Source organism: Amphiura filiformis, chromosome 14, assembly GCF_039555335.1.
Source record: "Amphiura filiformis chromosome 14, Afil_fr2py, whole genome shotgun sequence".
NCBI lineage: Eukaryota > Metazoa > Echinodermata > Ophiuroidea > Amphilepidida > Amphiuridae > Amphiura > Amphiura filiformis.
The window spans coordinates 61,045,414-61,064,346 of NC_092641.1; the positions used below are offsets into that span (position 1 = coordinate 61,045,414).

The following is an 18,933-nucleotide window of genomic DNA, read 5'->3' on the forward strand; positions in this document are numbered from 1 at the left end:
TAATTGAACACTTGAGCAAATTGCTGTTTGCACGATCGATCTCGGGGTCATGTTTCTCCGTCCAGGTCTTTGGATTTTATCGGATAGCTGAGCTTGTTTCGTCCAGGGTCGTCCTGGGCAGCTCTATCGGGTCTAAAACGCAACTCTCCCTAACCCATATCTAAATCACGTGAGTGAGCTTGTACGGTATGAATGGCCAAGTATGAATGGCCAAGTGGACCAAAAACGTGTAAGATTATACGTGTAACCTTACACGTGTAAGATGGCATCTTACACGTGTAAGATTGCATCTTATACGTGTAAGATCGCATCTTATACGTCTTAGAATCTAGCGGGTTGCTTAAATTGACGAATCATATGTAAAGAACCCATATTTAAACCCCAAACAACCAATCACCTTCGCGTATTCATCTTTGACCAATGAAATCTCGCCATATCATTTCTTACACGCGTAAGAATTGCCTATTAGGGATGGACGGTATTCCAGTTTGACTAATACATACGACGAGCGTCGAATAATCTCAGCCACGATATAGATATGTACCACGGTATATTTCGCAAACGTGATCATTTTACTTTGACCTCTTGAAATTAATTGATATTGAGTACAAATTGACTCCAGATAACTGACAATAAGTAACCAAAAAGTGAGATAAATCGGGCTGTGACCATGACGGTCCAACAATCGGAACAATTCCTGACAGAGTTCGGCATACAATACAGGACATTGTAGCACTCATACAAATTTAGAAAATGCCTTGTTTCTTGTTTACGATGTTGGTGACGAGCTCTATACTTATCCTCGGTACGCCTCCAATAATATCGTGTATCGTCCATCACTAAATTCAAAATCTTACACGTATAAGTCGTCGTGGGTGTTACAAATCTAAAAACGTCTTTACATATTATTGGTTGACGTTTGCAACGCGTAAGATGATTGGTTGTTTGTGATTTCTTACTCTGTGATTCGTCAACTTAAGAATCCCGCTTCATTCTTACACGTGTAAGATGCAACCTTACACGTATAAGATGCATTCTTACGCGTATAAGATGCAATCTTACACGTGTAACCTTACACGTTTGTCTTACACGTTTTTTGGACCACTTGGCCATTCATAGTAAGGGAGTAGTTTACTTCATAGTCCCTTCACCGCTATCATCAACTCATCTCAGAACGAACGAGAACCGCTTCCATCCAAAAACCACGATGTCCCGAAGCAGGATTATTTTTTCTATTGATGAAGGCATATGGGTGACTGACTTGTTGATCAAAAAGGACGACAAAGCAGTCTATGACGGTTAGCCATCACGTTCTTGCTAGGGTCTGTGGACCGGTACCATGTTGACCATCCATTTATGAAGACTTTCATGAAGATTGAGGGACAAAGATCTTGAACATTGTCCAACAATTGGAATTAACTGCCTTGGCCATGACGATAGTCGTGATCCTGGTGATGTTCACAGTAAAAATTGATCCGATACCCCAAAGCGAAATTAACGCATTCTCTTTTCATTTCCTTTTTTCAGATACTACTACAACAAGCGAATCCTTCACAAGACAAAAGGCAAACGCTTCACTTACAAGTTTAATTTTAGTAAACTCATTCTAGTGAACTACCCAGGAACAGATTTGAAGTATGTTCCACCTTATCTACCACCGCCCTCTGCTCCTCCAACACTGGGTCGAGTAGGCTCACCCGATGACGTCATAACTCTTGAGGATGAATCTAGGACTCCTAATACGATAAAGGAGCGAATGGGCATGCGTAGATTATCTGAATCAAGCAGTAGTGACTCCTTAGAAGAGTCTCATGAATCAGGTGAACGGACTGCCAAGATTAGCCGAATGAGATCTCATAGTTTAACTGATGCCGAGGTAGATAAACATGAATCAGGAAAGCAGCCAAATGCACCAAGCTCTATTATATCAGGAGAGAAACCGCTGGGAATTCCACCACCACCTCATTCGGCGACTCTAGCGGGCCCAAGACATCCATATTCTCCGGGATTTCCGGCTGCATTTAGACAGTCATTTTTCTCTCACTCACTACCGGCTAGTCCGTGTTACCTCTCGCCTCTAACTACACCATCGCCCGCGTTGTACAATGCGCCAGGGCCGCGGTTTACGTACAACCCAGCGGAAATCCGCGCTCATCAAGAAGCGCAAGCTCGACTAGAACATAGTAGGGTTACACAGTTACGCGGTGAGGTAATCAACCGATTTGCAATGCCTTCTTTGCCTCATTCTCCGGGTACAATATGGAGAACGTTGAACGAAAATGAATCTAGAATACGTAGCCTTGAGTTACGTCCGCAGGAAAAATCACCAGAAAAGCCTTTACTTATACCGGAAAGACCTCTGCAATCTGAACTCTACTTGAGGCGTATGAATGAACGCCGTCAGGCTGAACAACAGCAACTTGAGCAACAGCAGCAGCATCAACAGCAGCAGCATCAACAGCAGCAGCAACAACAACAGCAGCAAATGCCGTCTCCTGTAAGCTCACCGCCTCAACCAATGAATGAATTAAAGCCTCCCAAAATCCACTCTCCAAGTATATGTGAGGACCCATATCGTCCTCCATCGGGTGGTTCGCATCAGCCTGATATGATCACTTTAACCAGGCAAACTGACAAATATACGCCTGATAATTGGGTTAACAAACAACCCGAAGTGAGGACTCCAGATATCATTGTCAAACTCTCAGAGCCTTCCACGCCAGTTTTACTTCAACAAGTGGCTGAAGATAATGAAAGCGGGAGTCACAAAGAACTCTCAAGACAGAGAAGTCAATCAGATAATGCCCTTGATAAAGACGCCAATCCTAGCTCTGATTTAGGCAGTAGTGTCGGAAGCAGTGGGGAGAGCATTCTGACTGACCATTCTGAAAGTGATAAGCTTATTCCAATTAAACTACGTTTTAAACGGAAGTGGAATCGTGATAACATACGGCCACCTTCGTACACCGAAAGTGATACGAAATCGCCTAAACTGTCCCTATCGCCGGGTTTATCCAGTTCTCAATCATTGCCTTGTACTCCTACGCAGAAACCTGGACTGGTGCCGTCAGTCTTCCAGTTCCCACCACCAATGGATCCGCTGATACAGCGCGATAACAGCATGCGTAAATTCCGTGATTATTTCTTTGATACCGACCGACAACGACAACTGCAACTTCAACGATCCCATTGGTCTGAACAGACGTTCAAATACGAGAGCCCATCGGCCGAGGCTGACCGGCTTCTAATGCGTCCTCCGCCGGCTCCTCATACAATATCGCGACCACCTGAAGATATTTCGATCAAGAAAGAACCTGGGGATCTTCCAGCAACCTGACCTTTAACCTCTGACATTGTGTAATGGTGTAAGGTCACTGGTATTTTTCTTACAGGTGCGCATGGTGGTGCATTGGTGCTGTACGTACCTGATTGATTTTGCGATGTTGGTGTAAAAGTTGTTATCAACAAGTCAAACCGTGAGTGCTAGCTGTTTATTCTTGGCTGATGGTGTTGATAGGGTAATGCTGTATAATGCTGTAACCATGGTAACGCAGTAATTATATTCAGTGATTTTACGCTTTTGTCGTTAAATAAGATGTATTTATACTGTTTTAAATCAATGCATTTGAGTTTTTACTCAAAGTTTAATCCATCCGCATTATTATCGGGTAGTCAGGGATTTTAACATTAAGATATATGGTTTATCTTGTCGCTTTATAGTAATATTGTGTTTTGTCTGGGTCATGATCCTATCTTAATATCAAAAGGCTGTATCATGAGTGTGGCTTGACCAATGTTACCAGGTAGAAATTAGGGTCATGTTAATTGTCAGAACATGGCGAATAAAGAGGGGGTTTGCTGCAATAGGTAAAAGTTAAAACCAGAAGTATAAAGCTGAATTTATACTCCATCGCTGAGCGACGAGTGGTCGGTTTCTACCCACTGAAATGAGGTATCACGCTTTTTGTTGCGTTGGGAAAAGCATGCTACCTCATTGGTCAAACACCAATTGCTCGTCGCTCAGCGATGGAGTATAAATTCAGGTCAAGTGGCAGATCATTTTGCATATGGGCTAGTTAATAGTCGGACGTCTTACAAGTATATGCAGTTGCGTCCGTAGACAATTAAAGAACCTATATGTTAGTGTATCAGTATCAGAATTTTTATGGCGTACGTCATCGATCAAGTACCTGGTTCGCCGATATGTCTTAAGAACTATACCCTGGTATGAATAGTGTATTTTAAGTAATGTCCTTCTTTGATATGTAGGAGCGACTATAAAATTATGCAAGCCGCACAATTGTAGGGTTTTCCCCGTATTTTTACCTCACAGTAAACATGTTTACACAACTATGTTTATGCAGAATGTGAATAGACGTAGTAGGCCTACTTCTGCGCTCCTAGGGATATATATAGTGCGCAAATGAATTAAGGTACCAGTTATGTTTACCACTGTATATCCTAAACGAAGACTACAACCAAAACAATGTACTCTTTAGCTCTGTTTTAAGACCTCATATGTTGAAATTGGTTGAGAATTATTGAAACGGCGATCTAATACCTAAAGGAAAGAACGAAATCAAAAGTTGCACTTTTGTGTTCTAATCAATGAAAGCACGAAGCTAGTTTTATCGTGCTAAATCAATGGAAAGCATGCCCCTATATTAGTTCCCTTGTTCGAGAACGCTTTGTGCGCAAATCAATAGGGCATGCAATGGAGCAACCTGCAACTGTTGAATTTGCATCTTCCTAGGATGGATCGTTATGTTTTGTTTTTTTTTTATTTCTTGACACGATTTCAATAAATCAGGTCTTAAATTCGAGCTAAAAGATGCAGCTATTGGCTGCTGTTTCCAATTATGACATATCTGTCTATGGATATACTAGGGGGTGAACATAACTGCCCAGGCATAACTGGTACCTTAAATCTTTTGAGCACTGTATTATAGCACGCGAATGCTCGACGTACTTGAGCATGATTGGGCATGTTTGTACTCACTTTATGGTGGATCAAATTGATTTTTGAAAGCAAACAATACGAAATGATAAAATTGAATAAATTTTTCTCGTCTGCTGCGACCTGCAAATATCAAGTCGGCGCGCATTGTGCATGGCCTTTGCGTAACCGGTGGCATCGTCAGTCCTCTATACGCACACACCCCCAGTCACAGTTCAAGTGCGTTTGATCAACATGGCGCAGTAGACCGGAGACAATTTTGAATATTAGTTTTACTCTGTTTAGGCCCACAGGTCTTGATGAATTTATTTTATAACACAAACATGTGATAAGGTAACATTTTGAAAGAAAGCAAATCTTTTAAAAGTGCAAATTGGTACAAAATATCATTGGATTACTTCAAGCGCTTACGAACTGTATACGAGGCTAAATATCTATATTTGGTTCATAACGATAAAGTCCCGGATGGTCACTGATGTGGTAATAATAGAGATACCGCCAAACCTGGATGACGTCAATCGTATCATTATTAGATTTCACGACATGATCCACCAAATATTGGTTTTGTTGATGTTTGTTATTCTATTAATATCTATAACATAACCAATTTCATCCCTTTTGCTTTTTTGCCGATTTCCAAAATTGAAGATGAATGCCTAGGGTATTTTTTTTAATGGAAGGAAGTTAAAGTATCAGTATGAATTTTTAATGTGAGTCGCTTATGATGTGGTGGCAAGGATGATCTGGGGAAATGCATTTGGATGTAAAATTACGTGCGTAGTTATAAAGCTTCTGTGTACACACCCTACAGATTATTAGTAGTGCATGGAGGTTCACAGGACCTTTTTACGCAGACTTATTTTAATAAGTCTGCGTGAAAAGGTCCTGTGAACCTTCATAAAAAAACCTGGGGTATTGAAAATATCAACATTGTAGCTCGGTTTTGAAATGAAGTAAATTTAGTATAATGTTGCGAGTACAAACACGTTGTCCATCTATCTATCGTTCTGAGATTTGGATGTTGAATCTCAAAACAATAAATATTAATTACGCTCGTGTTTTTTGGTATTGTTTGCTTCTTCCCTGTATAACAAATCACAGAATTATCCGAAATGAGTTCTCAAATTGAGGATATTCAGATTTTGAACTATTTTTCTGATGACTATTTTTGGCTTTGGACACTTTAAAAGTCTGGATTTCCAACAATCACAACTGGACAAATAGTTCGGAAATCTCTGAACTCCTCTACAGGGGGTGTGCATATATTTTCTAGAATAGCTTAATTTCCAACATATCCCACAATGCATTAGGAATTTGTAATACAGATATTGGTTTTATGCTTCCTCTTTAACTAGAAATGTATCATAAATATTCATTGATCAAATGAATATGCATTTCCTTAGAAAATGTCAATTTCATTGACTAAACAGGATGTATTGAAAAATGACCCAGCAAACACGAAAATGTTTTAAAAAAAACGTTATAAGAAATGTATCATAAATATTAATTGGTGAAATGAAAATACATTTCCATTGAAAATTGACATTTCATTGACTGTAAACAGGATGTATTGAAAAGACAAAAGTGTTTTTAAAAATTATAAACGTGTTATAAACATGTTTTGGTTTTGTTCAAAACGTTCTATGAACATTCAAATGGCAGGTTATTTAAAAGTTATGAAAACATTTTTAATATGCTTGATATGAAAAAAAATGGTACAACAATTATGAAAAAGTGTCAAGATGTTATTGCGAAATGTTTTTTCGCAAACATTGGGACAAAATTATTTCTAAACACTTAATAACATTTTATATATTTTGTATCAAGTTTTCAAAAATGCTTTGTGAATATTATTAATATGTTTTATACCCTTTATATAACCTGACATTAAACATTTTCTTGAAAACGTTTTGTGTTTGCTGGGGAAGTAAGTACCTATCCACTGATTCTCACTACATGTAGATTATTCTTTAAGTAATTATTTTATATTTCAATCCAAATTTTGATTTGTGTAACTTTCCTATTGAGTAACCATTGACAAATGCCACCAACACTATGGACCACAATGGCCTCATCCCAATGGCATATTTCAATAACCTCAAATGAACAATCATAGTGCAAAATTTGACCTCAAGTTGCAGAGTATGAGTTTTTGTACCCAAATTGTCAAAGGTCATTCAATGAATGTACAAATATATTGGGGTTAAAGAACTGTACCCTGATAGATGAACATGTTGTGGATCCTAGTGCCAGCATCACTGATTCCATATTTCAACCATACTGTTTGTTTGTTCAATATTCTTTTAATCAATAATTATAGTAGCTACTCGGCTTCACTCTCTTATTGCAAGTAAAGCAGCATTCAGACTTTTTATTGTACGTACAATATTGTATGCAACATATCTACGTTGTTTAATCTATTGCCATTCTATTTCCAGTAATGTTTAAGTTCTAACAAATGTTTGATGACGTAAAATCGATAATATATTTCTACTAGATATTACATGTAACATATTATCGATTTTTCGTCATCAAACATTCGTTAGAACTTAAACATTACTGAAATAAATAACGCATTAGATTAAATAACGTACATATTGTACATACAATATTGTACGTACAATACTCGGAGTCTGAAGCCCGCTTAAGTGTGTTGACCTATTTGCTCTTCCAATACACACTTCAAACCATGGTTTGCTTAGACCTATATACGTCAATGCCTGCACTGACGTTTGTGTGTCCAATATTAGAGAGAGAGCATCTCGGGTAACTAAGCGCAGATTTAGATCACACGGACTTGAATTCCAATTTTATTATCATTTATCTTCATTCAATTAATCCACAAAATGACACTGTTATCTAGAAAGGATGACTTTTTAATGGGAAAGATAAATCAAGTTTATAAAATTCTATTTAACTCATTGCATCAACAAGTATAGATGATTTATTGTTGAGAATAATAAAGGAGTTGTCATTAATGGGCTTTTCCAGTTGAAATCCACACTACCCCTGTGGAAGAATTTGGAAATATATTCCATAGGGGGAGTATGTTTTTCAAATGTAATAACAGTTATTTTGAAACCCATACTCCCCCTGTATAATGGCTTTACCCGTATCCTCCGTAACTGGAGTAAGTATTTCAAATGGAAGTTACCCATTCATCTATTCTATTTGAAATGTATACTCCCTCTGTGGAAGATTTTAGCTAAATCTTCCACAGGGGTAGTGTGTAGTGTGGATTTTAAATGGAACTATTGACATTTTGATTGAGCACAATCAGAAAATTATTATACAATATGTTTGATAGCAAATAATACGGTTGTGTGGACTGGCTTTGTGAGATATTGTTTTAACCTTATAACACCTGCTACTTTTGGGCTATTTCAGTTGAAATCCATACACACTCTGTGTAAGACATGACCATGATCTATCACACAGGGGGTGTAGATTGCAAATGGAGTCACCCATTCAGGTAACCTCATTTGAAATCTACACCCCCTGTGTTGAAGATTAAGATTTTAACAACAATAGCACAATAAGGGATGGACCAGAGAAAATATCTTACCCTTCCCAGAATCCTTTGCAACATGATACATCTCCTCATTCATCAAATCACACTGCAATAGAGGTTATCCACTTAACTCATGTGTGACTTCTAACAAAAGGCGCTGGTTCCCGTAGTATTCCTCATTCAAACCAATTCAATGCACAACCTCGGAGTTACCTGCATGACTTTGGCGGGATATTTTGAAACAGTGATGGTTGCACATGCAAGGACTTCTTTTGAAAGTCCTAAACAAGGTATAGCAGTCGTTGATAGGATATGCAGCTTATAGAACAAGGATAACCTTTATTACTTTGTACAGCTTCCCTTTGTTTTAATTTTGAGAATAGACTGACTGAACATGGGTTGATAGTCAAGAATTAATCATATTTTGCAAGATCTGGATGTGCTCTGTTCATTGCAGTACATTTCGTCACTATCGACCCATGTTGCACTAGAAAGCAAATCAGAACAGAAAAATGGTAGAAATGCATTATGGGAAGTGTAAGATAACTTCTTTGGGGTGGACTATCTATTTGGTTGTCAGTTTTATTTTCACCAGTCTAGTACAAATTAGAATGGTCATGTTTTTCTCTTATTCAAAATCACCTCTCTTTCATAACACGCCCACATAACACTTATGTCCGTAGTTATGAAACATCTGCCGATTGTTGTTGACTATGTTAATGTGGGTGAAATGAGAAAGATTTTTTTATTATTTTTAATCTTTAATATCAGTTGCACCAATTTAGTATCAAATAGTCTTAATTTTCATCCACCTGTTGATATTCCATATCCTTTGACACTCATCAGGTGCCAGTATAAAGCAAAGATACAATGCAATTCTAATTAAATCTTATTAATTATAAATAATTTTATCAATTAAAAGTATCCTAATTAAGTACCAGTTGTTGTCATTATAATCTCCATATGCACAGCCAAGCTACACCACACATTTGGGCTATTCCGGTTGAAATCCACACACCCCCTGTGGAAGGCATACCATTAATCTTCATACAGGGAGTGTGAAGTTCAAATGGAGTTACCTGAATGGGTGACTCCATTTGAAATCTACACCCCCTATGTGGGAGATTGAAGGATATGTCTTCCATAGGGGGTGTGAGGATTACAACTGGAATAGCCCATATGCCCTCCAAAGCAAAACTACAGTATCTACAAACAAGATACTGTCTTCTTACTCGGGAAACATGTGTTTTGAATCAGTCTACTTATAAAGTAAAAATGCAATAACTACAAGTAAATAACATATAAGATACTATCTTCTTACTTAGGAAACAGGTTAGAATCAGTCTGTCCACAAAGTAAAAATGCAGTAACTACAAGTAAATGACATATAAGTTACTGTCTTCTTACTTAGGAGACGGGTGTTTTGAATCAGTCTGTCCACATAGTAAAAATGCAGTAACTACATACAAATAGGATAGCAGATACAACCCTTTGACATGGTATGCAATTTAATATGTTGAATCTGTCTATTCTAAAGTAAAAGGCAGCAGTTGCTGCACTAAGCACAGCAGATACACTGTTTTTAGCACCCACCTAGCCATGCACCTGTCACTGTCTGTTCGATTATCTAGAATCAGGTGGGTGAGACAATTTTTAATGTCAAATTAAAAATGAAAAAATAAGTCATGCATTATATCGAGGCCAATGGCTATTTTCGTCTCTCATCTTGTTGAGTTGTATGTAACAATATCACGCCCCATTACGCCTTATTAGACAATTGTAACACATCAGACTTGTGAATGTAGGCGTATGTGACATTAATGTGACGACAAGGTCCAATAACGATGTCTAGAATAGCTGCCATTAGGTGTGTAATCACATCTTGTAGATGTCCAATTTGAACATTTTGAGTTATTGTAACCCTAGATATGTTCCCCAGGTCTAGCATGCAAAGTAAAAACACTATATCTGTTTTGTTAATTAGTTGCATTTACTGCCTTTTACTTTGAAATAGACTGATTAAAAGATTCAAAATATTTGCCTACCAAATAAACATACATTATGTGCTATGTTTTGAAATTACTCGGTACTCTGGGTTGGTAAACAAGAGTAGGGTTTTATCTTTTCCGATAGAAGTCCTTTTCAGAGGGCTGAGCTTTTGGTACTCTAGCGAGTGCAATTTTTAGACGTGGTACTCGCTAGAGTACCAATATCTCAGCCCTCTGAAAAGGACTTCTATAGGAAAATTAAAGTTAAAATCTACTCGTTATCTGCTATGTTGTTTACTGCATGATTACATTGATTGTAGATTGTTGCAAACAAACACATATTAATGTAAAGCTTATTTTGAGGAAAAGATGCCTGTCCAAATATCTCAAAAGTGAAAATGCCGCCATCACATCCCATTTGTGGTGGAGGATCACATAATAGCTAGCAACAACGTTTAAAGGAAATAGTATCAAAATAAACATTTGATGGCAGCCATGTATTTTTGATATGATAAGTGTACTCTGTTAGGAAGCAACAAGTGTTTATTATGTTTATGTGTCATGAATATATGTGTGAATCTTGTAGCTATGAATCAGTACAACACTTCCATCTATGTGCCTTTTATAATTGTGACAGTTTAAACAAAAGGGTACCAGACAAGGTATTGATGAAGTCTAGCAATGTTATGAAAGCTGTAGAGATACAGGTGCAATCAATTGAGGTGGATATGATGTATTTAACAGTATAACATAATTTGTTCACACAAAAATAGTTTTAAAATGTTATAAATATGTTATGAAAAGGCTTTGGTTTTAGTAAAAACATTTTAATATTTGAATGGCGAGTTGTATAAAGGTCGTGAATACATTTTATATGAGAAAACATATTTGTTGGCAAATATTTTTGCAACAAAATATTTTGTCAACTCATAAGTAACATTATATTAGAATGTTTTCCAGCAAGTTTTCCAAAATGTTTTGAAATGTTACAAAACGTTTCACACCTTTGTACCCTTTTATAACTTGATAATTTAACGTTTTGTTCAAAACATGCATTTTGCTGGGTAGAGTATGGTTTTGCTTTGAAAAGGGACATGCAATGATTCATTGCCTGGAACACTACCATAATTTCAAAGGCTTCCTTAATATCTTGTTTGGGTCCATATCTCATGTAATGTATGTATAAAATAGTGTTATTTTGAAAAGTTTTACAAAGTCAAGTTGCTTCTTTCAGGTCCATATTCTGTTTGACACTTGTGATCAAATACTAATGTAATAAGTGTGATGTGACTTGCTGATGTATGTCAATATGCACCCTGTTAAACTTCGGGCGTAACACTTTCTGAACGTTTTCATGTTCAAAGAGTTGCTCTGGCTTAGGTGATATTTTGTTAACCTTTGTATGGTATGACATAGTGGAAACTTGTTAAACTAAGTGAGAATGTCAATAATACACACCAGTTGCTATGGTGATTGCAGGAAATTGAAACTTATGTCAGGAATGATATGTTTAAAGGAAAAATTGTGTGAAAATGTTGAAGAAATTTAAGGAGACTGAGCATGTCAAACTCATAATATAGGCAAGTGCACAATGTAATGGCATATCAACCAACCCTACTGTCTTGGGCTATTCCATGTAAAATCCATACCCTCTATGGAAGACATGACCTTTATCTTCCACACAAGAAGCATGAATTTCAAATGGGGTTACCTGAATGGGTGGCTCCATTTGAAATCTACACCCCCCTGTGTGGGAGATTATTTAAATGAAGGGCATGTCTACCATGAGGTGGGATGTAATTTATTTGCTATATATATATGGAAACCAGAATAGCATTCTGCCACCATATTTTGACATTATTATGTTTTGATGGATCCAAGTTGTGATAATATTGGATCCAAAACATAATAATGATAAAATTGGATGCTTTACGCCATTATTTATTGGTCTCGCTATGAGTTTTAAAATATTGGACTCGACTACGTCTCGTCCAATATTTTAAAACTCATAGCTCGACCAATAAATATGGGCTCAACCGATCCAATTTTATATCAAAGTCGTATATGAGATAATTTGTTTCCTTTCTTCAGATTCATTTGGTTGTTTCAATTTCTGTTTTTCATGGGTTTCCTCAAGTCATGTGTTGTGGGGGGGGGGGAAGGTAAAGTAAGATACAAAATGCAGATAACCTTCCATTATGCACTCGAAAGAAAGTATCATGCACACCATTATTAAAAAAGGGTATAATTGTCTTTGCTCTTTACAGTTTTAAAGTACATAAGTATACTTCTGTATTTGATAAGTTTGTTAATGTTATACCAGTTTGGTTTGCTTGGTGCAAAAACCTGTTTTTGATTATATAGTCCTATAAATTTCCCATTGTTTTGTATAGTCATGCTTTCTTAAGTTGTCAACGGTACACAGAAAAACTAACCAACAAAAAAGTCGTGGCTTTCTGTAATATGCATGTAGTACAGTGTTCAGTTGAAAAAAAAACCAAGCAAAGGATGTTGAATGATTTGCTAAATACATTATGTAAAAGTGTTTCAAGTTTTGTAACGTTTTTGAAATGGGCACATAACTGTTGTCAGTAAAATGCTTTTAATGTTCTGTTACATAAAAGTTATTAAACATTTTCAAAACAATTTCAAAACTTTTAACAATATGTTATGTAAGTGTTGACAAATTATTAAATTTTTGCAAATATATACTGTAAAATATCGATAGTTAGCATATGTGCTTACTATCAAGCGCTTTTGAAAACATGAAATTGTACCAAAGTCTGGTGCTTTACCAACTGAGCTAATGGGTTGAGACACATTTGTGCAGGTTTACTTGTCGTATATAAGTACTATCTGTATCAATGATTTGCTCAAAATCCTTTACACTTTTGTTGATGGGGCTTTTTATGTTTGCATGTTTTAAAATCGCTCGATAGTAAGCACATACATGTATGCTAACTATCAAATTTTTACAGTGTTACATTGACTACATTATAAAAACATTTTTGATACAGGATGCTTTGAAACGTTTAATTACCCTACATGAAACGTTTGAACAACTTTCTGAAAATTTTTGGAAAAAAACCAACATACATGTAGGCCTACTGATTTGTATTTGATGGGTTGTGCACTTAATGAATGCTGATTAGCAACAAGGTCTATGCATGCAATGCATTTTAAGTACACAGAGGACTTTTTAATTAGGTAATTAGCCAGTAGCCTTCATAACGGCTTATTACCATGCAGACATTACTCAATCTTAGAAAGTAAAATGCATCTTAATAGTTCTGGATTCCTACTAAAAAAGGTGCACCGAATAAATTCATGATATATTGTGTTGAAACCAGTTTCTGCTCAGAAACACTTTTATTCATGTTTCATGTAATTTGGTGAAGAAAACGACATTTCATAGCATTCTGCAATATAGAATTCCATGTACAAGCATATGCTTTTTTTTTTTAGAAAAGAGACGAAAGGCAGACACCCTCCAGAAAAACATTTGGAGTTTGAGCAACTATATTACTGATGCAGGCTGCTGTACAAACATGTAATATTATAAGAACAATCTATTGTATTTTTTGTGAGGGTTTAGACTTTAGAGGCATATGCTTGTAGATGGAATTCTACGGTATGTCACATGCTCTGAAAATTGCAAACATTTTCAATTACACTAGTTTCAAAGCAAACTTACTTTCACAGGTGTTTTTTTCTTACATCATCCCAGTCAGGCTCTGACACAGATGCATTCCTTATGAGGTTATTATTGACTGCATTACGAGTATGTGATAATTTAGGTGTGTTGTCAAACATTGTGTGAGAGACTGGAGTCAAATTTGCAAACATATAGAAAACAAAATAATCAACTAGTTTGTTATAAATAATATTGTTCAGTTTAAAGGTCCGTAACCCGATCGACAGCATCATCCCCGATTTTTTTCATTGTTGATGAGGTTTTGGTATCACATAATAGATACTATTTTTCTCATTACTATCCTGAAATTTGACGCTCCAAGTCGATGTATTTCGGAGAAATCATGAAACACAGCGGCTTTTACAGGTATACCAGTTTGTAAACAATGGTAAATACTTTGGATTTCTGGGCGGGAATTATGAACGAAATAGCTCGTAATATCAGTCGCCTCAACAGCTACTTTGGTTTCGCGTCATACACATTCTGTGAAAAAGCGAACCACACTAACTGCTGAGGAGGCGCGTCTAGACGGTGTGCCGTATTTAATTATAAAATTTCCACGATGAAGGCAGCGGGCCGATTAGCTCAGTCGGTTAGCGCGCGCTTCAAGTTTCTACAATGTACCCGAGAGGTAACCGGTTCAAAATCCGGTGTCGGAATGTTATTTTTTCCTCTCCATTTTTAACCCAAACTTTTTTATATTCATTTGAAATGTACATATTGCAAGGGGAAATATATTTTGTTTCCTTTTTTTCTGAAACGGTACGAAAAAAAACAAATATTTTTCGTTCAATACGGGCCGGGCATTGATTGTACAGCATGTCAGCATTACATTCGTCATACGAACGGAAATGGTTGTTGTTGCTTGCCTACCCAGAATGCAATTCACGTATACCAAGGTATTGGTTTGCAAATTTGGCTATTTATTCACATTTACGCCGAAAATGCTCTCGTTTTTTCACAAAGCAGCATAAAGGGGGCGATATTTGATATTATTATGTAATTTTAAAGACAATCCATATCCAAAACCAATAGGGTTACTACTAGTTAATTTTGTGATAAAAATGATGGGTTTTGCATGGAATACTTAAACAACACCATGATTTATTTTAGAAACTGATCAATCTTTGATTAAAATGGTGTTGATACAAACTACTACATCAGGTATTATTTGGTGTCTGATTTCGCTGTTAACATGCACAAAATATAATTGTATACTTATCAATTACCCATGTTGGAATGGATAAAATTGAGTTGAATCAAACTCAAAGGTTCTATAACAATTTAATTGACAGATATCTTCATGTGTTTTTAAGGGAAATCGTTTCATTACTTCTTTACTAGTATATAGATTTATTATTCAGTTTGGTTCATGATTTTCTTTTCCGTTACGAACATTTCAATATGGACCATTCGAAGTAGTGGTCCATGTTTTTTAATTTTCAAACCTGGTTAGCGGTTAATTATAAAAATGTTTAAAAGAGTTATCTCTATTTTAAGACAGTTAACCATGTTTTAGTGAATGTAAAATAGAAAACTACAAACTTTTGAAATTAAGAGGGAAATAGTATAAGATAAAGAAAATGTTGTGATAAAAATAACATTTTAAATAGCTTGTTGATGCTATATTATTTTTGTATGTACTTACTCAAATCACTGTATACTTAAAGACGATTTGGTGTATATGAAAATTGAGATTTTTATATAAAAATATTGTGTAAAATAATGTTTAAAAATTTGAATCATGCTCTGTACAGATGGAGGTTAAGCTGAATTAACCAACTAATGTTGATCTATGTTCTATAATGTACACTGAATGTAGCTATAAAATAATGATATCATATTTTCATGCTTCGATATTTTTGGGAAATAAATATTTCTGTTTTCTCAAAATTTGAGTGGGTGTTATTCATTTGTGTGTGTGTCAATTTTGTGGTCTTGCACCACAAACAGGGCCGGATTTACCATAGGGCCAGATGGGCCCGGGCCCAGGGCCCCCAAATTTGGGGGGCCCCAAAATTGCCCTGTGCAGTGTCGTCTTCCATTTTAGCGAAAAACACCATGTTTTGGGCCAAAATAGCCTATAAAAATTGCAAAATTTTGCGCGCTTCGCGCACATGCCTGTTATATAGCAAATCAGCTTCAATTCAGGCTAAAGTTGAATTTTTTTTCAAGCGCTTCGCGCGCAACTGTCAAGTAAAATCTAAAAACTTGGTCACTTGAGTGCACATGCTTTCCTCACGGTGCGTTTGGGGCCTCCAAATTTTGGCCTGGCCCAGGGCCCCCAAAAAGTTAAATCCGGCCCTGACCACAAATAATAATATATCAATTATACGGTCATGAAAAGCCTAATAATGGTCAAACAAAACACTTACACCACTTAGAAATGAAATAGAAAACCGATGCAGTTATTTGAACTTATTTCATGGCAAATAATGGCGATGTTATCATGTTAAGCATATCTTAAGCTTTTCTCTAATTGTTTGTAATCGACATCAGCCTTAGTTTCAAGAGAAATCTTTATTCTGGCCAAAAGTAGACCTTTATCCCCGTTGCAATTGATTTTTGGATCCTATTTTTTAACAAATTGCACAGAAAGTTCATGATTTTGGGTATATTTATGAAGAGATTCATCAGGTTTGTACAGATTTTGGGGTTTTCATCTTTCAAAACCAAAATATTGATAGTGACCTGAGTTTCGTCCCGAGTTTCGTACGTCTTGGACGACATATACTTCTTCAGCCTGAGTGATATTATAGGTAACCCATCCTCTCAAAAATAGTAAGTCCAGTTGACTAGATTATACTGTTTACTACCTGGATGAATGATAATCTTCACAAACGTATTATGACGTTATGCGTCAAAATATTACCATATCATCAGAATATTAGAATTTATAATGGACAGATCATCTACACCACTTAGAAATGAAATAGAAAACCGATGCAGTTATTTGAACTTATTTCATGGCAAATAATGGCGATGTTATCATGTTAAGCATATCTTAAGCTTTTCTCTAATTGTTTGTAATCGACATCAGCCTTAGTTTCAAGAGAAATCTTTATTCTGGCCAAAAGTAGACCTTTATCCCCGTTGCAATTGATTTTTGGATCCTATTTTTTAACAAATTGCACAGAAAGTTCATGATTTTGGGTATATTTATGAAGAGATTCATCAGGTTTGTACAGATTTTGGGGTTTTCATCTTTCAAAACCAAAATATTGATAGTGACCTGAGTTTCGTCCCGAGTTTCGTACGTCTTGGACGACATATACTTCTTCAGCCTGAGTGATATTATAGGTAACCCATCCTCTTTGCTGGTGGTAACACAGCTCCATCCCGCGAGCTGGCCTACCATTTAAGTCACGTGTATGACCCTCTCCTGAAGACCATAACATTTTGGGGCCAATTTGGCTATTTTTACTAACAAAGCAGACCTCTCCCTCCCCCTGGCTACGGACCTGTAGGCTTGATAGCCTTCTACTAATTATGGCCCAAACTGTCAGAGCTTGTCAGGTTAGTAAAAAAAGACTAGAAGTAAGATGAACTAAACTGTAAGGTTAGTAAACAATAAAAAGACTTTTTGTTTTCAAGATGAATCTTGTCAAGTTAAACCTAATAAATATAGTATTCAGGAACAAACTTGACTAGAGTGCCAACCTCAGCCCTCCACCGTTACCCCATCATCAAAATGTACATTAATTTTTGGTGGCAGGTGAAAGTTCATATCTTAAAACCCCAGTGAAATTTTAGGCGGTATAAACAAAAATGGGAGTTATATGGTTACCACCCTGGAAATGTGTCTTTTCCCAGCAAACAAAAAATGTTTTTAAAACGTTATAAGCATGTTGTAATAGGTTGCGTCGTGGTCAAAATGTGTGAATAACTTTTAACTGTCTGATTATATAAAGGTCATGAAAACAATTTTGAAACGTTCTATTATGAAAAACACTGTACTAAAACAGCATTTTAAAAATGATTTCAAACGTTGGCAAACATTTCTGCAAAATATATCTTAACACAAGTTTAATAACATGTTAAAATGTTTTGCATCAGGTTAAAAATGTTTTCTGAATATTATTAAACTATTTTATACCCTTTATAACCAACATTTAGCCTAAATGTTTATTTTTAAACATTTATTTGAGATATCCTGAAAAAATGAGATTTCAAAGACTTATTCTACTCGTGTAGGCCTACATTTTGTTAAGAAACAAAATGAAATCACTAAATATCCTATGAAAAAAAAAAAAATCTAATTTTCTTTAAGCATTATAATTTTTTATATCTAACTTACTCTGCACTGATTTGACAATAAAAACAAATAATTGAGGTATAATCATGGATTCTCGAGTACTAATAATACATTCTGACTCTCAGGAGGCTATCATTTTCTTCGGAAGAAGGGGGTCCCAAATTTAAAAAATGTCGGCGTCAATAAAATTGGCGTCAATAGGCCTATAATATCATTATGTCTCCCCCACCACCGATACACCTCATCCCACCAAAACAAGCTTAGCTAAAATTGTATTGAAATCAGTCTTTTTGAATAAAATAAACACACTCTCAGTGGGTATCTTGTGACTCGCTACATTTTGGTCATCAAAAATTTTACGACCCCCCCATTTATCTTTCCAAAAATTTATGACCCCAGTATATTTGGGACCCCCCCCCCCTCCGAAGAAAATGATAGCCCCCTTAGGTTACAGCCCACCTACAGGAAACAAACTTGTTTTTAAGCCTTAGGGCCGTTCAAGAATTCAAGAAAGAAAGAAAGAAAGAA

At 36.2% G+C, this 18,933-nt stretch overlaps 1 protein-coding gene across 1 annotated transcript in view; it reads left to right on the forward strand.

Annotated features, from left to right (window-relative positions):
- LOC140170406 (uncharacterized) overlaps positions 1-3,828 on the forward strand; it is a 62,536-nt gene extending 58,708 nt beyond the window's left edge. The window contains 1 exon segment of the mRNA XM_072193778.1: positions 1,528-3,828. Within this exon segment, the coding sequence (XP_072049879.1) occupies positions 1,528-3,337 (1,810 nt within the window). The 3' untranslated portion in view covers positions 3,338-3,828.
- The last annotated feature ends 15,105 nt before the right edge of the window (positions 3,829-18,933 follow it).